Genomic DNA, 22459 nt, shown 5'->3' on the forward strand with positions numbered 1-22459 from the left:
AAGCGCAGTGTTTTGTTGGGTGTTAAAGAATGTACGACAGCTGTAATGCACTTAAAAAGACAGTGAATGCCCTACTGGGTCAGACCAGTGCTGCATCTGACCCATCTGCTGTCTGTGGCATGGGTGTGGGGAGACAGTAGTGAGGGAGAGGAACTGACCCTGGCCATATCGTGTGTCCGCTGCAATTTGGGGTCAAAAGCAGAAGGAATCGGAAGGGATGATGGTTGATTTTGGAGGCTCCAAGCTCTTGTGAACTTGAATGAGATGTGTGGGTCTTACACTCTTATGAAAATCAGACCTTGTGCTTTTTGCAACAATGCAACTTTTGGCTTAGTAAGTGAGTGGCACTGTTTAAAATTTGCCTCAAATATTTTTTGTAAATCTGTAATTGTACTTGCCCTTCTCCATGCTTACTTTTTTACATGGAAATCTTTCTGAATGTCTTCTCTGCCAGCATTTTCAGAGTCTGAGAACCTGAGCTGTGTTTGCTGTTTAAGTATCAGTGCTATCTGATTTGACCTACCAAACACACTTTGTTTAGCAATATCTGAAGAATATCTAAAAAGCAATATCTTTAGAATATCTAAAAAGAACAGAAACTCAGAGATTTACTTACAGAAAATAATATTGAAATACAGACCAATGTAATTCTGGGTATATATTCTTAAAATATGTGTACAAACCAGGATCTTTGATTACTCCTACTTAGTGTGGAGTCTAACACTTAATATATTCCTGTTGGAAATCTTTCATAGTTTATGTGAAAAGACTCAAGACCACAAGGATTCTTTACAAGCTGAGATTCAAGAGAGGAACAAGATCATTGAAGAAATAAGTGGTGTGACAAAGTCATTACAGAATGCTGCAGCTGTGTTATTACGAGATGCTACTGGAAAGGCAGGACAACTGGAGGTTGGTGATGGCTCTGTTCCTGTGTGGGGATATTCAAAATATGTTCTGTTTTATGCTGGGGCTTGAACTTGTTCCAAATAAAATGAGTGGCAAAGTATATGCATATGCACATTGACTTAAAAGAGAAGGAATCTGGCTCAGCAGATGATGACTGGCCCTGCCGTGTCCTTGGTTTACATTCCTCTCCCTCTGTGTGGTCCCGTTAGCAGCAATAGAGGTCTCTCCAGATTGCAGAGATTCACAGCCAGTGGCATGCCTTTTGGGAAGGACTGCTTAGTTTACATCCTGCGCCTGTTCCCCCTCTGCATAGCTAGCCAGGACAGCTTCAGATGCTCCGAGTCTGATGTCCCACATCAGGGAGTTAACGTTGTAAATGCTTTTTAGAAGTCAGATCATGCTCAAGACTACAGTCTGCAGCAGCAGCAATCAGCACTCTGCAGCAACCCAGTCTATACATTCGTATCATTTCAGTGTATTTTTGTTCTCCGTCTTTGAGTTCTTGACTTTATGAAGTGGTATTATTCCTAACACTTCCTGAATGTGGGTTAATTTATTTATTATTTTAATTATATTTGTTTCAATTTAGTCTTACTGTGTTTCTATTACTAGCTTAATTTTTAAATCTTGATAATTTTTTAAAAGTTATATTTAATGGTGTTATCTTTTAGCTATAGAACTTTATAATAATTTATTTATTCTACCTTACTATGGTCTATTACAAATTTGGGCTCTCTTTGCTGAGTCTTACACAAAAACTAGTTAGAAATCCCCACCGTGTATTTTCTTTAGAAGGTGGATGCTTGAAGCTGGCAAAGGGCTACGAAATGTACAGAAGCCAAAGACCATGGTGGCAGATATGAGCATTTTCCTAGGGGTTAGCATGAGAGAGAAACGTTAACTACATCCTGAGGAAGTTCTGAAAACCCATGAGCCAGCATTACTGTGGTGAAACCTTGTGGATTTGTCTGAAATGGCTAGTTTTCTATTTAAAATTATTTAGAATTAGAATTAAGAGTTGAGTCTGCTCTTTTACCAACTTATTTGTATCCAGGAGGAAATGTTATCACTGCAGGTGCTTGGTGTCAGCTCTTTTCCCTCACATCCAGACTGTGCCGCTCTGAGCACCTAAAACTCACCCTAAAGTGAGTTTTAACCTTGTTCCTGTCCCTGACAGCAATCAGCACAAGCAGATGTTTGCAGCAATCCTGTCAAATTATTTCTTTGGCGCAGAATGGCACAGCAGCCCTCATCCTTTTGAGAGGATTCAGCTGAAAGGATTTAAAAATTCCTTAATTTTACCTAATGCAAACAGCGATAAGCCAAAATTTGCAGGGCAATTTCATCCCTACCTCCAAAAACCACCTAGTTTCTATAAAATCTTTAGCATTACTTGGGGCTCCATGGCATTTATTAAATGGAACTGCCTATTTCAGCACCAGATGACAGGTCTAGGTTAGTCAGGTGGTGAAGTTTTAACTCAGCAACATAGATGAATAGGCAAATGGGAAGGGATATCATCTAGTCCTGGAGGAAACAAAGTGGGACATTTTTGACAGGCGTTTGCTTTCCAGCTAAATAATCTGTTGTCATGGTGCAGCCCTGATCGGGACCAGACTACGCAGTCTCTCTTTCACTCCCTGCACTCTCCAAGAGAATAGGGAGAGATAATATAAGAAAAAAGGCTTGAGGTTTGAGATAAGAACAGGGAGAAATCCTTAAAGTTACCGTTATGGGCAAAATAGACTCGACTTGGGGAAAACTATTTCTTTATTATTAAAACCAAAGCAGGAGAATGAGAAGGAGAACAAGATAACTTCCCCCCATGCCTCCCTCTTCCCGGGCTTAACATTATCTCTACCACCTTCCCCCCACCCCGAGCGGCACAGGGCGAAGAGGGAATGGGGGTGACGGTCCCTTCATCACACGTTGCTTTACACTGCTCCTTCCTTGTCGGCGGGAAGAACTCCTCACATTCCTCCCCTGCTCCAGCGTGGGGTCCCACCCCACGGGCTGCAGTCCTTTGTGAAACTGCTCCGGCGTGGGTCATCTCTTCCATGGGGTGCAGTCTCTCTGGAACAGCTGCCCCAGCGGGCCCTCCACGGGCCACAGCCTCTTTCGAGCATCTGCCTGCCCCAGCGTGGGGTCCTCCGCGGGCTGCAGGTGGATCTCTGCTCCTCCGTGGGCTTCCATGGGCTGCAGGGGGACAACCTGCTCCACCATGGTCATCACCACAGGCTGCAGGGGAATCTTGGCCAGGAGCAGCCACTGCTCCTCCTCCTTCTTCATTGACCTTGGCGTCTGCAGCCGTTCCTCTCAGAAGAAATTCTTCACAACAGGCAGGCAGACGCCTCTCAGGTTCTCTTCACATCTCCTCTCCTCTCCACTTCTTGCAGTCGGGCCGGAGCGAGTCGGGCACAGTCAACCGCCCAGCAGGAGGCCAGAGGGGGAGGCCTGCAAGGCCCACAAGGCTCGTGCCTCCCCCTCTCTGCCCCTGCTCAGCGTCTTCACATCTTCTTCTTTCTCTTTGTTTTCTGTTTTTCCCCTTCTTAAATATGTTATTGCAGGGGCGTTATCAGGGAACATTCTGCTACCGATTGGCTTGGCCTTGGCCAGCAGCAGGTCCGCCCTAGGCCCGGCCGAGTCCACTGAACAAAGGGGAACAACTTCTAGCAGCTTCTTACAGAGGCTGCCACCGTAGCCCCCCCCACCCCCCAAAAAAAACCAGAACATCTGTGAAATGTGAATATGCATTTATATATACAGAAACCAGTTTGCAGAGACACGCTTTGTTTTGGAGACTAATGTTGTAACTGATTCTTTCAAAACAAGTCAGGGAATCTATAAACTCCTGTAAATGTTGGCATGATCTCAGTTGGGCTGTTTGGCAACAGCAGCCTTCTCTGTGGTAGAATTAGGCACATGGCTGTTTAATGGTTTTGAGTTTTTTTAATATCAGGCCCAGTTGTTGTGGGATGACAGGAAATAAATCAATCCCAGACTCCTACATATTTCTTCTGTGCATTGTATTTTTGTGAGGAGAGAGATTCCCAAGTGAAGACCAGGAGTTAATAGATTACCATTACCCTTCATTGAAAAAGAAAAGGATGTAAATTTGTAATGCCTTTCATTACCTGATAAGAGTTTTAGATCATTTTCCTGAATAATTTGGGTTTACATTTGAGTTTTTCAAACAGCTGAGCATTGGGAAAAGGAACCATAAAGCAAACAAACAGAACTTTCCAACTTGAAATTCTAGAAAACCTTCAAAACAAATGAGTTTCTTCATGCTTTCTGTAAGAGAATGGATTTTCTTTCTAGGCCACAGGCTGTAGGCAGTTGTTCAAGTCTCTTTTATCTCATAAAACCTACATTCTTCATGCAGAACTGTAAAGTACTGTTTTGAAAGGAGTCTGCTGTGCTGCTCTGCGTAATTGCCTGAAAGCAGACACTTCAGCTTGAAACCTGTTGCTTTTTGTGGCCTTTGTGTTTTTTATAATAATGAAGGAATGAATGTTGACTATTAAGCATCTTTCAAAGTGAAAATGCACTTTTGGCAAAGGGGAGAGCACAAAGGTTAATGTTTAATCAGAGGAGCAGTTCCAATGATTACATTGCAGTACCTGTCCGTAAACATCAGTGCGTCAGTTGCCTGACATGGAGTAGTATCAAGTTCAATTAATTCTTACAGATTGAAAAGCATCATTTGATTAAATGAGTAATTCCCAAAGTTAATCTGCTTGCAGAGGTAGTCAAATAGTCAAATTGGGTTTGATATCACAAAACCAACTTTTCCAAACCATAATCATGGTAGGAAATATAAAACACACTATGTATGTATGTATATATACACATATGTACATATACACACATGCACATGCACTTGTTAAAAACTGAGTAAAACTGCTGAAGTAACTCTTAATTTTGTAGGAGGTTCAGCGTGTGATTGGTAAAGAAAGTCAGATTCTAAAAGATATCATGGAGAAACTCCGGATCAAGTATTCTGAAATGTACACAATAGTTCCTGCGGAGATCGAAACTCAGTTGGAGGACTGCAAGAAAGTATTGCAAGACCTAGAAGACAAGGTAACTGTTGATGTAATTTTAATATTTACCTTTTTGTAATGTATAAATAAGTACAAGCAATATTTGGTGAATGTTGTAACTATAAATTTCAACTTGAAACGTTTATTATTTTCATTTGCATTTTCCTCTTGGTGAAAATGTATGCATGAGGAATTCTTCATGTTAACTCTCTCCTTTTAGAATAACCTTGCAGTTATAATATTACAATATAATATTTTTGTTTTCCATTAAAAGAGGACAGTTAGAACCACTACCAGTCAAGTCTTGGATATCACACGGATCCTGTCTTCTGTCCAGTCTGATTCTTAAACTGAACTGGTAGTTCAAGTTGATTGGGAAGGTTGTATAGCTTAACTGAGAAGATATTTTCAAAACTGAGTTAAAAGAGGACTTTGAAGCTGGATTTTTTTTTCTCTTATTTGCACACATGGTAGGGTATCATGGCATGATTCTTTATTCCACCCCTCAGGACATGGTCTCATTCCTTTAAAAGCAGGCAGAGAATTTACATAACTAAATAACATTGACTTGGCTTTTTGCAATTATTTCTACCTACAGGGGGTATAAACAGTTAACTGGGAGCAAAATTCAAGGTAAATGGAGTAATACTGTAAGTTTTGGGTCCAATTTCAGCCCGGAATAATTATTATCATTGTTATTCATTAATTTGTGTTACTTTCAAAAAGAAAAAAGCCTTTCAGTTCTCTTATTTCAGAAATAATAATGTTTAATGCTAATTTTATAGGCTAAATCTCAGTTAATTTGATAAAACTTGAAAGTTTAATAACACAATTTTGAAATCCAGTTACTTGTTAGTCTGTCAGATTACTCATTCCTTTTATGTTGTATTAAATATTTAGAGATATATTCATTACAGCTTATTAGTTTTAATTTTGTTAACTTTGTAGTTTCTGTTTCAAAATGGACCCAGTCTTTTTAGAACCAACAACTGGGTAGGAGAGAGAAGGAGAAGGGAAGTAAAACGGTATTTATGCTTTGGGGGTTGTTGTTGTTGTTTACTGTTTCACTTACTGAGATAAAAGATAATCCCAATGCACATATTACGTGTTGGAGTGAAAGACTAGTCCTGGAAATTGGGTAACATTTGCTTTTCATATTTAGGTAGTGGAAAGCAATATAAACTATCTTGGAATTTTTTTTAATGCATTTAGGAAACAAAACAATCCTAGTGGAACTGGAGATCAGTTTAGTTACATACCAGGAGATACCAGCATGTGGTAAATTGAATTAACTTGTCATATTTTAATGGCATTCTGCTTTCTTCTAAATCTGCTAACCTAAAAATGAAAATAAATTGTACTTTTGATGCCATGCATTTTATGTGACAAATATAATAAATTCATCCCAGTAAAAAGTCTTGAAATTCAAATCCTGCCTTACCGATGAGCAGAGCATTGACAGATGCAGTGTTCTTTCTGGGGAAAGACAGGGAGTCGGTGCTTGGTCTGCTTTCTCATTTCCAGCTGTGTCGCATCACTCGTACATGTTTCTCTTTTCTTTTGGAAACGAGCACAACATCAATAATTTTTCATGTTTGGTTTCCTGCAGGAGAGTAGTAATGGTCAAGTGTTCAGTGATTACAGTCTGAGTTCCTTTCTCCAAGGAGTCTTAGGCACTAAGTACAGACTGGACTTTGTAGCTTTTTTGTATAAGCCTGAGTATTTGAGAGGAGCACTGTAGTTCTTCTCTGTATGTATTTATTTTCATTAATGCAATTTTATCAATACAGTACCTTACTATGGGTATTATTATGTTGGTCTGACACTACATGTTGGGATCTATAAATAATAAATAATGTTAATAAAATTAAGAAATAAAACTGGATACATAATTTCTTAAATAATTATCTTAATTCCTCTTCCTACAAAAAAAAAGATAAAATATTTCAGTATAAGGAGGTTCAAACCAGAATAACTGCTAAACTAGAAATCTTTTGCAATGTGCAATGCTCCATAAATCCTAGGGCTGCTCCACACAAACAATTTACCACGATTTAACGATTTCCTAGTGCTTGGCTGACCGTAGCAGCTAGCAGGGTTTAGTACGAAAAGACATCACTCTGGGCTAAGAACAAGGACTTCCTCACTCCCTGCATCTCATCTGGTATCCTGGTACCTTAGTGTGTCGCTCAGTTCTGTGCTCAGGCAATTGCTCAGCTTGGGTTTACTTGAGAGTTTTTCTCTTTACATGGAAATTCAGGCCCTCCAGTATACCAGTTTTTCATTTTTGTGGAGTTCTAGAGAGTAAAATTAAGTTCCACATACTTTATGGGGCTCAGAGCCTTTTATTTTAGTAATAAATTTCTAAATTTGTATTTAGAAATTCAGTGTATATTTATGCACTTCCATGTACCCTTATTTCTTACACGGAAGCAGTAGCTGTTGGCTGGGAGAGAAAGGTGTCATTCCAGGTTTTTAACCTTCACATCTAGGAAACAAAATGTGCCCTTTCCACAATGCAGCATGGTCAGCCTCTGTTAGATTAGAACAGGGGCAGCACCCAGAGAGTTGCAGCGTCGTGTTGTTTGTTTCCTCAAGCATTGCCTTTCTTGACCAGTCCTTTTTAAGTGAAAGGGAATTACTGAACAACATATAAATGTTGAACGTGCACACATTAGCACTTCTCCCTGCAAATGTCATTCCATTCCTGTGTTTTCAGGTGACTCGTCAAGAGAAACATAAAAAGCATTTGAATATTTTTGGTGAGGTGGTGCACAGAAACAAGCAGGTCTTTGTAATCTCCCCTATCGTTTTCTCTTTGCTCTGACAGGTTAGCTTTGAAATGTTGCAGAGCTCTCCTCAGTATGTGCTGGAAAGAAAAGCAGAAACTATTCACAATGGCCTTCAAGCTATTGAAAAGATCTTACAAGAGAAGAGTGAAAACATTGCCAAAGCCAAAGAAGTACAGAAGGTAATCTTGCAAAAAAAAAAATTTGTGGGCATTAAAAGATTTTTGGATGTTTCCACAGAGCCTGTTTTAGCAGGAGCATAAAGTGGCCCTCTGTTCATTTTATGTTTGCAAAAGGAGAACTACAAGCAGCTACACGCTGGTGAATATTTACCAATTCTTTCTCACAGGAAAAGATGTGTTTTTTTCAACTGTGAAGCACACCAGGAGATGCAGAGTGTTCTGTTCTCATCATATCACTTCCAAAATCTTTGCAATTCCGTGTGCCCCACATGAAGAACAAATAACTCTGCTGTTACCTTTGAGCCTGACGTTATATTTCATTTCCCCTCTCTCCCCACGCAGCAAATCTGGGATATGCTGGACCTTTGGCATTACAAACTCAATGAACTGGATGCAGAAGTGCATGATATAGTAGAGCAGGATTCCTGCCACGCACAAGAGTTGATGGATATCTTAGTGACCCCCCTCCAGCAGTACCAGCAGGTCTCACAACTTGCTGAGCGCAGAACTGCCATTTTAAACAAGGTAGATGCAAATGGAAAAGTTTTTTAAAATCGCATCTGATAAAAAACAAAATAAAGGCTTTGCATAAAACATCATCAAAGGCTCTCAAATGAATAAAGAGTCAAAATTTTGCTGTAGGTGCGTTGGCTTATTGTAGCTAAGAGTTTCTGGAGTGGCAAACATCACCTCCAGCTGCAGGACCAGCTCTGCACCATGGTTGACGGGGTTAACATGGGGAATTCATACCCCTGGATGAGTGAAGAGATGGTTCTCTATAACTCTGCTATTGGCTGTCTATTAAAGTAACATTGCCTTATAGATTGCAACAGTGCCCCCATGAAATGTAAGCACGTAAGCTCCAAAATTACCTTTGATTAGAGGAGATAGCCGGAAATCACGACACCGTTTCAGAAAAATTATGATCTTTATTTCACCATACTAATTTAACTGACCTTGATGAACATGCATCCCATTTTCTTTTAGAAGAGTTCATAGATGTGTTTATCTTACACAGTGAATAGAAATGCATTTGTGCCTTTTTGTAAAATCCTGTCGTTTCCTAGGCTGCCAACAAGATGGAAGAATATGATGAACTCTTGAAGAATGTGAAAGTTTGGATAGAAAACACCAACTGCTTGCTAAGAGCAGATGCTCAAAATGACTCTGCAAAAAGCTTACGCAAACATACTGATGACCTTCAGGTAAGTGTTAATGTAGACACGTGGTCTTGTTAGAACTGGTTGCTTTGTACAGACACAATTTTGCATTCTTAACTCTTACTGACATAAATCATTTACTGTTTTCAGTAAATCCTTTAAGTGAAAAATAGTTACAGTTGACACTCACGAAATACAGATATATACTTTTTGATGTTGGACCTGTCTGTCTTGTGAAAGTCCTGACCTCTAGTACATCTAGAGTACTTTCCCAAAATTCCTGATTGTCTTCTGTTGCCCTGCTGTGTGGCTATAATGAGGTTTTATGGCCTGAATATGTACAGTTCTTTCTTGTGTTGTGCGTATGTGTTCCAAAAAGGGTAAAGTGGTATTTTGATGTCTGTGTGTTAGATGGAAACTTTGAAGGTAATTGTGGCTTGGAAGGCAGTTCTCACTGAATCTTGATGGTAATTCTGATTGGTAATTTAAAGAATCAAGTGGTTGTAATATTACAGGGAAGATCAGGGCCAGGCAAGTGCCAAGAGGATTGCTGGCAATTTCGTATTTGCAATTTGAGTTTTCTATACATCCACTCCAGAATGTTGGCACTCTGAACATAGATTTTTCTATTAAAACTAAGAATTCCTTATAAGAAGTAGCTGACTGTTCTGCACTGATATGATGCAGAGCATGTAGCCGTAATGGACTGGACATAAGGAAAAAATTTTTTACGCTGAGGGTGGTGGAACACTGGAACAGGTTGCCCAGAGAGGTGGTGGATGCCCCATCCCTGGGAGTGTCCAAGACCAGGTTGGATGAGGCTCTGAGCAACCTGATCTGGTTGGAGATGTCCCTGCTTCTTGCAGGGGGGTTGGACCAGATCACCTTTAAAGGTCCCTTCCAACGCAAACCATTCTATGATTCTATGAATGCAGAGATTGTAATTTGCAAAATCAGTGAATGTTTTTATGACAAAAGCTTATTGTCTCCTGCGTTTGTGATTTGGAGTGGTTTGTGTGTTCTGGGCTGGGGAACTAGTGGATTTGGAAATGCACCCAAGGCTTGCATTAGAGCTGAGATGTGCATTCAGTCCCTTCCTTCACGTGCCACAGAGGAGAGAGGATCACACGCATTTCTTGCAACCCTCGTTGTTGTTCGTGGAGACCTGTAATTAATACAAAAGTTCATCCAGTTCGCTGCAGGAGATGGGCATGCACAAATGGTCAGATATTTTCTGGGGCTTTTTGTTACATCTGCTGTCTCCAGGCTGGTGTACAGAAAACCCTTTTGCAGTGTCTGGCTGACCTGTCTTGTTGATGTACTTGGGGCCAGCCTGACCATGGCACAGGAGCTGGAGAGGAATCTTCTCCAGGGTCTCATACTTGTCTTTTTTTGAGGTGGGACCTCTCTCTGAGTTTGAATCTTCCTCTTTGTGCCTTTTGCCATGCTCACGTAGACTTATTGTATCTGAATTATTTCCTTGAAATCATGGTAACAGTCTCTCAGTTGTCTGCCTGCAGGATGCAGCAGTTCGGTTCCCTTAGGAATTCAGTGTTTTAGTCTGAACTAAGCTTTTGGGAATATATGCAATGGTCAGTGACATACAGGAAATTAAAGCTGATTCCTTCTGATCTTAACCTCTTTCATGTTCACTATTGATGGATTAAACTAAGCTCTTATTTTGTCTCCAGATGGCTTTGGAAGACTCAGAACAAAAGCAAAATCTTCTACACAGTGCTTACTTGGAGCTGGAGGAGCTAACACCAGTCTTTGAAACAGACAGTGTAATGCAACAGCTAAATGAAATAGATGATCAAGTAGCAACTTTACAGCGTGAGATAGCAGAGATTCTTCCACTGATCCAGCATGTGGCTGATGTAAGTTTGGGTGATATAGAAGTGCCTTTTATCAGAGTTTCGTCATCTGTTATGAAATACAGCTTATATTGCCTGCACAGAAAAAAGCTGTGCTGGTTTTAGTAGATGTGCCAAGTGAGGAAATTAAGTGTTTGGAAATAAAACCATCACAAAGTGTTTGGTATCTAGTTAAGCTGTAAAATTCAGGAGTGTTGATGAAACTCCTTATTTAGGAGGAGAAATGCAGGTCTTGTTGACTGGTACATTAAAAGGGCGTCTCTTGCTGGAGGGTTGGGCTGCTGTTCCAAGGTACCTGGATAGGCTGGAGATACGGGCTGACAGAAACCTCAGGAAGTTCAGCAGAGGCACATGCAGAGTCCTGCACCCAGGAGGGAACATATCCAAACACCAGTACAGGCTGGTGGCCAACCACCTGGAAAGCAGCTTTGCCAAAAGGACCACTGGTCTTGGTGGACAACAAGTTGATCATGACACAGCAGCACAGGCTTGCAACAAAAAGGCCAAGAGCATCCTGGGCTGCCTGAGCAAGGGTGTAGCCAGGAGATCCGTGGGAGCAGTCTTTCTTTTTGGTACCTGTGAGATGTGGATCCTCTGCCCAGTTTTAGTTTTCCTAGTGTAAGAAAGGCATAGACATACCTGGAACGAGTCCAGGAAGGCCATCAAGGTGGTTGGGGAGCTGTAGCACAGGATGTAGGAGGAAAGACTGGGAAACCTGTGTCAGTTCAGCCTGGAGAAGAGGCAGCTCGGGGAGGACAGGGGCAAGTATTGCTGTGTCCTGCCACATAATGTGAGACTATAGACAAGACAGAGCCAGAATCTTCTTGGGGTGTGTAGAGAAAAGATGAGCAGACACAGACCCGAATTATAATAAAGGGAATTCATCTACATATTAGGAAGGATTATATTTTTGCAGGGAGATTGGTCAAGCACTGGATCAGGGGCCCAAAGGTGGGGTAGAATACCCATCCCAGGACATACTCATACCCTCAACACGATTAGGCCCCAAACGACCTGCTTTGATGGGCACCAGAGACCTCCCAAGTTCCCTTTCAACCTAATTTATTCAGGGACTCTGTCTCCATGAGAGTTCACAAGCAGCTCTATTGTACATGGATCCATTTGCAGTCTGACATAAGACTGATCATATAGGAAGCTGCAGCATTGTAATTAGACCAGTTTCCTATGCTGATAACTATCACCACTGGAAAAGTGCCTTGTCACTACTGGTAATTCATAATGTAATCTTTCAAGGATATTTCAATTCTGTATTTAGAGTTTAAAACAGACCAGATGATCTTAGATACTTAATTCCTCCAGAAGTTATGATGATACGTCATTTATAATAACTAGCCTTTTGATTGGTAGCATCCGTTAACATATCCTGCATACACTGCACTTCTTTTTCAGTATTTCTTCTTAAATTTAAGCGAAAGGCAGAAATCAAGCTGGCTCTGGTATTTGTACTATCTGCAAATACTCTCTTTGTTTCCAAAATCTAGGAATTGGAGGCCATTGAATCTCATGTAAAAGTGTTTGAGAAGGACGTTGCCAAAATGAAGACAATCCTGTCATCAGAAGATCTGTTAGAATTTTCTCCAAAAGACCAACTTAAACATGGACAGGTGCGTGAAAACCTATATAGGCTTTTTTTCCCTATGTATTTATGCATAAGTTTCATAAGCATAAGGCTGTTTTGTGACTGCAAACCACCATGAACAAGTTTTTAGTATATGACTTGGAAATGTTAGTGTCACACAAATTCTAACTCTTGGGTCAAAGATTGCAGGTATTATTTCAGTCATGATTTTGGCTACATGTTTCTACACTAGCAAGTAGTGCAATCCAAGAGGAGCACATTGGTAGGGCAAAACAGTTGGTGCAGATGACCTGATATCTGTGTTGTACGTGTCTTGGGGGCTTACTTTGGACTGGTCCTGTACAGACATCCATGAGTGGCTGGGTGTCTTCAGAGGCTCTTCTGGAGAGTATCTTCTGCTTTAGTTTCATTTGAAAGGAATCCAATTTGCATGGTCCAAGGCAACTGCTCAATGTAAACCCTAAGATGAGACTGTTGGGAGATCACTTCAAAAAGCGCGGTCATGGTTTGAACAAAAACATTTGAAATTAAAGCACTATTGAGAATTTGCCCATGGAGAACTCAAGTATGTAACTTGAGCACATGTTGTCAGACATACCTGCCATATTTGAGTGTCTCCATTTTAGAAAGTTTATGGCCTGACTTTCAGGTACAGTTGCTACACGTCACTCTACTTAGCGTCAAACAGTAAGTAATCTGCAAATCTGAAAACCAGGCCCTATTTTTCCAGAAATTGAGGCAAAATTTAGCACATGTTTCTGGAAATGTAGGCTACAGTGACTTACCATAAAACCATTTCATCATGCAGGGACTTCACTGCAAAGGTAACTTGGCAAGATGGTTTTCCTTTCTCTGCCTGAGATTTCAAGCAAAAACTTCCTGATGCAGGCTGCTTATGAATGAGAGGATAAACATCTCTATTCCAATTGGGGTCTTTTAAAATGAAATCTTCTTGAGAGGGAATTTAACAAAAATATTAGTAATTAAAAGGCCCAGATGTAGTTTGTATTTATATTTCTTTTTCTTCTGAAGTTCTCAGCTGAATGAGGTCTCAGCAGGATTTCATATTTCTTTAGGAGAACCAAGCAGTTGTGAGTTGATGTTGCTGTTCTGTCTTTCCTAAGTTGTTCACTGAGTCTTCCATAAAAGATGTATTGTGATATGAAACTGCACATCTCTGTTCATCCCAAACTGATAAAGGTTACTGATTGTAAACTGTGCATGCACTTGGGGTGTTCTGATATGAAATGCTGTCTTTGACAGGAAAGCCATTTTCAGAAGTTTCTTCTGGCTTTCATCCCAGTTCATAGTCTCAAATATGTTGAGAAGACTGTTTATAGGACCATCATAAAATGGCTAGCTTCAACATAGGACATTTCATGGCTGGTTTGCAGCACAGAAAAAAAACCTCAGAGTTGCCTAGAGTGACATCAAAGGGTTTGCATCAGTTTTTTAACTGTCTTCACTGCTACCTTGAAATGACACGCTTAGTAAATAGTAACTAATCTGAATGTGACCCTTTTTTTTTGTGACTGTGCATACTTTCTGTATGTATATGCAGAAAAAGCAGAATTGTAAATGCAATCTTCCTCTTGCTTTGGATGACCTTGCTTTGGATTTTCACTTATTTGTTCCAAGATGAAAATATTCTTCCTTCTTAAATGGAAACTCAACAAAAAGAACTTTTGCACATCATGATTGTAGTATAAATTTTCAGTGTTGATTTTTCCAACTCAGTATCACATCCATCATCTGTCCTGTATCCTAATAGGTTATACTTGACCGCGTTGGTCCCATGCAGAAGACCATTGTTCATATACAGTCCTATGAAGCAGCACTTCAGCTACCCGGGGTGAAAATGCAACCTTTCTCAGTCTTCCAAAGAGCAAGACAACTCTTCAGAGAACTGAAAAAATTAGAAAAAATTACTAAGGAACAAAATGACCTACTGGAGGTAATTGATTTTCTTTTTTTTACTGTCACCTAAACCACTTTTATTTTGTAATAATTTTGATCACTAGATAATATTGTTTTTACAGGCATGCAGTACACCTGCTGTGTCTTCTATTTAATGGTTTGGGGTTTTTTTTTTCTTTTTTTTTTTCCTACGTAATTTGGCATTATAAGGCACACTGGATAGTCTTGAAATTCATTTCAGTTTTCCAATTCAGTCACAACTGACACCATGTATTTTAGCATATTGTAGAAGAAATGAAGGCCCAAGTGTTTTATGACTCAGGTTTCCACAACTGATGATTGGAGTCCAGTGTTACATGCAGGTGCTCCCATCTGCGATGTTCAAGTCCTTAAACTTATCTTGAACATGGAAATTCTTTGTTGACAGCCATTAGAGAGAAATTGCTGATAATTAATAGTGAAAAGTCTTCTGCTAAAGATGATGTTCCCAAATCAGTGAGCCAGGAAAGTGACCATTTTCTGCCATTGTCACTTGGTTAATTCATTGTTTTGGGGCAGGCCATCTCCTGCCCTCAGAAGGTCCCATGCAAGAATGTGTCTACATAAGTGAACATCTGACAGGGGCCTTGGAGATGCTGTTGGCCAGACCAGGTTTGGAAGCAGAGGTGACATAACAGCATTGGTGTGACACACGGCTGTAGGAGAAGGCCGTGGGTCAGGGAGCATTAACTCATAGGCAGTAGGGGTTATGAAACAGCTCTGCTGGCTGCTGGCTCCAAACCTGAACTAGTATCTCTGCAGAACTTCACTGAGCAATGTGGTTGTATCAGCTCAGGAAGGTTTTAATTCAGGGATATCTGTGTCACGCTCCATTGCCCAGGGTAGATGTGGTTGGAGGCAACCTGGAGTGTGGTTATGCATGTTTCCATGTCAGCAGGGGTATGAAAATTTTCATGTGACCCATCCCTTTCTTGGCAGGATGATAGCAGCACCTAGAAAAAGCATACAGTATCTTTGCTGATTTGGTTTCCCAAACCTATTACAGTAAAGCAGAATTCTTTAGAACATCTAACTTCTTACTGGGCATTTTGGAGAACAGGCAGAAACAAGTGGCAGCTAAAATGTGAATGTCCATCTTTGATTTTCAGTTTGTGAAATTAAGAGCACCACACCAAGACAAAAACTCAAATATGCTGCATGACTCAAAAAAGCAATGACTATGTGAGATCCGTATCATCCCTACGATCTTTTTTTTTAAGTCCATGCAATTTCTTATGTCTGAAAAATGGATGTGTTCAAACGTACCTTTTTCAGAGAGGCACCAGATTAAATAATCGAGAATTTTCAAAACACTTTAAAACCGTCAGAAACAAGGTACTTTGCAATTACAACGTGTTGTCATGAGACTTCTAACTGGTTTTTGTGGAGCATTAGGTCAAGGTTTAGGTTTTTCTCCTTTTTGAAACAGCAGTAACCTTTTTTACTCAGCATTTGCCTTTCTCTTATTGACATCCGACAATCTGTAGCTGAGTGAAATTTCTTTGTGAGAAAACCAATTGGAAAAATCGCAATTCTTGGCAGCTAGGATATCAAACTGTGCAAAAAAGAATTTCCAGTCCTGTTGAATGGGTTGAAATCAGCAGTACTACAATAGCACCAGCTAAGACATAACAAAGGATAAAGCTATTAATGGATGGCATTTTGAGTGCTGCATTAGAAAGGCAGCAAGTGTCCTGAGAGAGAGGAAAGCAAATGGGAGGTGAGTTTCCTGTAGAAATATTTACATAGTTGCTTTTTTTCCTGAGGATTAGTTTTGAAATTTCAGTGTTTGGATGTGTTTGCCTATATCTTGCTATTGGTGATGCGATAGGATATTGCTCTGGTAACTTATGTAAAATTAACTTGCAGTGTAACACCTGAAAAAGTATAACAGAAAGAAAACATGTAATAGGCAGTGTAAACGCTTTGGGGCAGGATTTTAGGTGACTTAGATCTGTGTTCCGTGTTGCCTTCTGTTTTTTATTGCGGCCTGTCAAGTACCACACCTATCACTACCTAAATATCGTCATCAGGAAAACGAGCTGGAAGCCGCAGCTGCTTCTACCGGTTTTCTGTGCAAGAGTGGCAATATTTGCATATTTGATGATTTACCATGCTCTTTTTTAGTAAGCTCTTCACTAACAAATGCAGTGCCTACCTGCACATACACTACAGGCAGCTGGGCCTTTTCCATGGGTAGGTCTTCTAGTATTACCACAATATGAAAAGTAAAGAGCAAATGTTAAACAGAAAGTCACTCAAAAGAGAGGCAACACTTCTAGGAAGATTCTGTTCCACATATATGGCATGATTTATATTAAATTAGGAAAAGGATAAAATAAGATTTTTTTGCCCTTTAGTGGAAGGCAGGGAACAGATGAGTTATCTTCAGGCAAGTGGCTGTGTTCACATCTTGGTCTGTGACAGAAGACACTGGAGTCTATATACAAAATATTCATATTCTTTAGTTAGTCAAGGAAATTTGAGGTAGTATACATTTTCCCTATTACTAAGCAGTCCTATTCATGTGGAAGTGAAGGTATATGTAAGACAATCTCTCCTTTAGAAGGACTTTTAGTTTCTCATTAAAACTGAGCAGGAGAAGACCTACTCTTTTCCTTCTCTGACTTTTTAGATATGGCTGTAAGGTTATAGGCCACTATTAAACATCTTTTTCTCCACTTTGGCTTTTTTTTATGTTGGGAAAATAGCTTCTTATTCCTTTTGAAACCTGTAAGTAAAGAAAAAAGAAAATTGTTTAGAACCTTATTAGTTTGTGTTTTATGGAGAGGGAGTGCTACTGGGAAGAAGTGACTGAAGAGGCGGCAGTGTTACTGCTCATAGCAGGAGAGACTCTTTGATCTGAAAGGCAGAGTCTGGGCAGGCTTTACAAAGAGATTTGTCAACCTGTCAGGCTGTTCAGGTGCTGCTGTCAGCAGAGTAAGTTCAAGCCTGTAGACAGTAGGCTGCATTTTCTTCATTAGCTTTTGCAGACACTTGACAAATAGTTCTTAGATATTCTTTAGTTCTCAGCCCATAGGTCAGAAAACACAGAACCACCAAATGTTCTGCAAATTAAATGTTTTCACAAAATATTCTGATTTGTAGATGTAACAGTTTCTTAATTACCTGAGACATCGTGACAGGCTGTGGCTGACAAACACGAGCAATGTGTGTGGGGAGACTGCCGATTTCTGCACGAACAGCAAAGCACGGGGGTTGATGAGGTTGTACGGTCATTGTCAGATGAGTAAAAGTGAGTTTGGCTGTTTATAGAATATAATATGTTTTCCTGTAAGTCATCTAAGAAGAGGAAGCTCACACAAAGTGGAAATACTTACCATTTTATAGGAAGTATTCAAATTGTCAGATACTGCGGTTGGCTTATCTTCTGAGCTTCAGTGTCTGCCTGGTGTACAACACAGTTCATTTTTGGTGAGTGCACACTAGCTGACAGTAAAAACCTGAGCACCAATAAAAACCAGGTAGGCTTTCTAACTTGATACGAAACCTTGTAATCCTTTTTTTTTTTTTTCCCCAACCTATTCTTAATTGTAGTGAATGCAATTAGATATGCTCCATTTGCATTTTATAGCCAAGTTCGTAGTTGTACTCTGGAGTAAGCAAAGATGTACTCCCAGGCAAAATACCTCACCATGCTTTGACTTATGGATACAGCAGTTTGTCTTTAGCAAGTGAATTATAAATTTTGTGAGAATAGGATTGTGCAAAGTTAGCAGAAAAAGAACCCAGTTTCTTTTACATGGAACTACAGACGCAAAGGAAGTTCTTCAGTACTCTTCAGTACAAGTTTGTTGTGTTACTGACTAGTTTGTTTCTGTACTAGTTAATTCAAAATTATTTATGAGAATTACTATTTCACAGGAAGCTGTAAAGAAAACAGAAGAATGTGAGCAAGAAATTGAAAAGTTGAAACAATTCTTAAAGAACCATCTGGTTGAAATATCACATGAAGATCAACCACTGGCTCAGAACATTCATTGTCCAGAGGTGGGTTTCATTGTTTTCTCTCTCATGTCTGTTACTTGAATTAGTAACACTAATCATGATGATGCAGAGCACTGAGAAATAGCAGTGTGCTTCCTCTCCTCGCCTCAGTCAAGTAAGCATTTGGATGCCATGGTGTGACTATGCATACGTAAATTGACATATACCAAGACTTATTGCAGTTAATATTGGTTTGCGAGGTGGGTGTATCTTTCATAATATACTCCTTATTGACTTTGATGTGTCATTTGTACTGGTATCAGCTTCTAAGGAAAACTTAGAGTGCTGTTTTCATGACAGCTGTTTTGGTGAAACATTATGCAGCACTGATAGCTTGCCTGCACTCAGCATCCTGCTAATGTTGCTCAGGTTGCAGCTTGGGACAGTGCATAAGGAGAGAACTGAGTCCCTTTCTGATCACTGAGCATGCAGAGGTACTTTTGGTGATTCTGGTTAGGGTTAGATTCTGTAGACTCCTTTTCTTGTCCTCACTGCCACACTGTGTTTTCATCAACTGATAAACTTATGTTGCTTTTCTCCCTGCAGTCAGCTGCTGTCTGTGATGGATGAATCGATTATTTAATGCAAAAGTAAGATGTGTTTTAAGGACAGCACTGCAAAAGTTAGGAAATGACTAATTGAGTGTAATAACTATTTATAAAGCACCTCTGAAGTGCTCAGCTTTTTGCAGTCAGTCACAATAAAGTTAATACACATACATTGTATCTGCATAATACCTATAATCGCTCGGCAGGCTCCTAAGTACATAGCTGCTCTGCTTTCAGGTGGTTGGATGTTGGAGGCTTGATGCTAGTACTAAGCATGACTCATTTCCTGATTCTTATTTGTTTTTGTCTTCTGTTTAATAGCTCTTGTTTTAGAAGAAAACCTGTTTCACAATTATAACATTTCATGAATAGAAGTGGGCAATGGAATTGCCCATCTTCTCAGATGAAGAAGTGATATTAATAAAGATTTGGTTTCTGAGGAGGTTTTTGGCTAGTTAAGTTTGCAAAGCAGTAGGGGTAAATGTGTGCTGTGAAGTCTCCTGCTGCAATGAAACAAATAGAAATACTTTTCTTTTATAAAAATATGCAAAATTATCATGGATGGCTGTGTCTTCATTCCAATGACTTTTCTTGCCTTTGGAAGATTTTACCTTGTGTTTTTGAGTGTACAAAAGGAAAAAAAACATCCTTGTCTGAGCAGAGTTCCCATGTCCTTTGAAAATTTGCTGGGGTTCCTGCTTCCACCTTCCCCATCATGCAGCCACACTAGTGTTATTAGCAGAAGCAGCTGTAGTTGAGACAGAACCAGCAGTCTTACTGCTTTCATCTGTCACAGATTATTACTCCTGTAGCATTATTCACACCATGGTAGAGCACAGTGTGGAATCAATGCTGTTATTCTTTCAAACCAAGCATCAAAGCTTGCTCTGATGGACTGAGCCCAGTGTGCAATGGGATATTTAGCCACATTTCAGTTTTCTGTGCAAGCAACAATGCTTTAGCACTTTCAGTAATGAGGTGAGTGGGGGATTTTATTCTTTGCCCATCTTACTCTGTTATTTGTTGTGCTTTCTTTGCTTGTCTAGAGGCTGGGTGATAAGGAAAGGCACTAGCAGAAAGCTCTAAGGGCAGAACACCAGCTAGATCAATAGTCATGGCCAGGCAGGAGACCAAGATAGATTTATTTCCCCCTTTGTTAGTGTAGAGTTACTTGGGTTATTGTTTAATCCTTGCGGAACATTAAGTATTTTCCTTGTACTTTGTTGGGAGCCATTGCTCCCAATATCTCATTCAGACATGGGATAGTTTTGTCCCCAGCCACGTCACTAAAACCCACCAAATGGTTTGTGTTTCCTTCTTTTAGACCAGCTTCAGCAAAGAAGACTCAGCCTTGAGCTACCCTTATTGCTGTCATTGCCCTCATCAAGGCTATCCCAAGTGTTTTGTGTCAGGTTTCCAGAGAAGGTAGTTGGAAGTAACATCATCTGCTCTGACACACACAGTAATGTAACCCAGCTGCATTCCCTCTGTCCTGAAGGAAACTTATATTCCCATGGCTATGCAGGACCTGGTTAGAATTAGTTATCCAGCCTTTCACACTTCCTTCCAGACTACCTAACTTCTGCGTTACAGGCAGCAAGTGCTGTTCTGAGCTGAATTTGTTGCTGCTGTTTTGTATGTATCTGGACATCTTCTGCAGTGGCAATGGGGAACTGTCCCAGTGCCCTGAAAAAGGAAAAAGGGCAAATAGCCCCAGTCCCAGTAAGATACATCACTGGTATCATCTGTTATGTTACTGTTTAGTGAAGTAAGAAAAATAGATGCTTACAGATGTTGTTGCTCCTTAGGGAGAAATGGAAGCTGTAAAAGAAGAAATCGTAAAGCTATGCCAAAGAAAGGAAGATATCCTTACCGGGATGAAGAATTCAGTGTCTGAGCTTCACCAGCGCTTACAGCAAGAAGTGCCTGAATTAGGAGATGAACCCACAGCCTCTGCATTAGCACAAAGTGACTTGAACAGGACTGACGTTTCTGGTCAGCAGGTAAGTGGAGCACCATATTGTGATCACTTACCTGAGAGCTGAGGAGGGAAGGTAAATAACCCTTCTTCCTCCAGGAGGAGTGGCATGTGAGAGAGGAGCACCCCTGCAGCTGTGAATCAATACTGCTTCTCCTCCCCTTGTAATTCTGAATGGTCCCAGAAGAACTGAGTATGATGCATGTCTAGGAGAAGGCAGGAGAGAGGTGTGCCTCTGCTTATTTTTTAGCATGAGCAGATCCAACATGAAGTTTGCATCAATCAATCAGCTGCAAAATGCTCAATGTGTAGTTTTGTTGATAATCAGTTGCTGGGATTTTTGGTAAATTGTTTTCATGGAGCAAAATGAAATTTATCCCAGTTACAGCTGTGATGTTACATTACAGCATAGAGAAAAGTTCCAGTTTTCAGAGGTTCTTAGTATGTGCGGCTTTCAGTTACTTGAATGTAGAGTGGCAGATGTTCAGTGCTTCTCCAAAAATGGACCCCAAGTGGTAACTTTCTTTTGGTTTACAGGCAGAAAAGAAGAGGCTTTTACTGTTCTTGTCATGAATAATTGGGCTGTCTCTTTGTGTGTGTTTTTGTAGTTGAAAAGAAGAGGAATGATGTCTCTTCTACCTTCATTAGATGAAGAATCAGAAGACTCTTCTTTCCACAGCAAGGTGAGTTCAGTATATGTCTTATATATACAGCTGTATATGTAAATAACAGGATTTTGGGACAGGACAAATTATAAAAATTGTGTAACTCCAAAATACTTCAGAAAAAAAATTGAAATATCTATTATCACTGCAGGATACTACGAAATTGCATTTGAGCCAGCCTACCAACATTACAACACCAATATTACACAGCACCTCATTCTGTGATGTGTGATCCTGCTTTTGGTGGGATTGCTTATACAGTAATACCCCGTTTATGGAAGTGTTAGTAGCAAAATATAGGCCTAAATGCCAGTGTTTATATGTGTGAGTGGGACTCAGACAGAATTAGATGGCCTCTGGAGTGCTAAAACTTAAAAGAAGCAACCAAAATTATTTGTATGTTTGATCTTAAATTAAAAAAAAGGCATGATCAGACTATTGGAATGAAGTTAGAGAGAGAGATTTCTGGGAGAATGGGAGAAACTGGGAGACACTGCTTAACAGGTTGCTCTGAATCTGGGGAGTCTGAATGCCCAGGTGAACTGCAGAGGAGCAAAGCTGGGAGTAAAGTTAATAGCTTTTGGATAAAGTCAATAGCTTTTGGAAAAAGAAAAAAAAAATCCATGCAACTTTTTGCACACTTTCCTGCAGCCTAGGGACTCAACGAGATGTGTTTGAATTACATCAGGAATGTGCAGAAGTGCTGGTGAGCTTGTAGCCTAGCTACCCGCTTTCACAGACTGC

The 22459-nt window shown here is 40.1% G+C and overlaps 1 protein-coding gene across 1 annotated transcript in view; it reads left to right on the forward strand.

Annotated features, from left to right (window-relative positions):
* Nucleotides 1–22459, forward strand: part of LOC147600470 (nesprin-2-like) — a 179840-nt gene that overhangs the window by 80681 nt on the left and 76700 nt on the right. The window contains 11 exon segments of the mRNA XM_086750184.1: nt 756–912; nt 4840–4995; nt 7786–7926; nt 8269–8451; nt 8994–9131; nt 10778–10963; nt 12463–12585; nt 14332–14514; nt 18402–18527; nt 20881–21075; nt 21659–21733. Coding sequence (XP_086606310.1) covers nt 756–912; nt 4840–4995; nt 7786–7926; nt 8269–8451; nt 8994–9131; nt 10778–10963; nt 12463–12585; nt 14332–14514; nt 18402–18527; nt 20881–21075; nt 21659–21733 — 1663 coding nt within the window.

Source organism: Chlamydotis macqueenii, chromosome 5 (assembly GCF_036417535.1).
Source record: "Chlamydotis macqueenii isolate bChlMac1 chromosome 5, bChlMac1.mat, whole genome shotgun sequence".
In the NCBI taxonomy this organism is placed as follows: Eukaryota; Metazoa; Chordata; class Aves; order Otidiformes; family Otididae; genus Chlamydotis; species Chlamydotis macqueenii.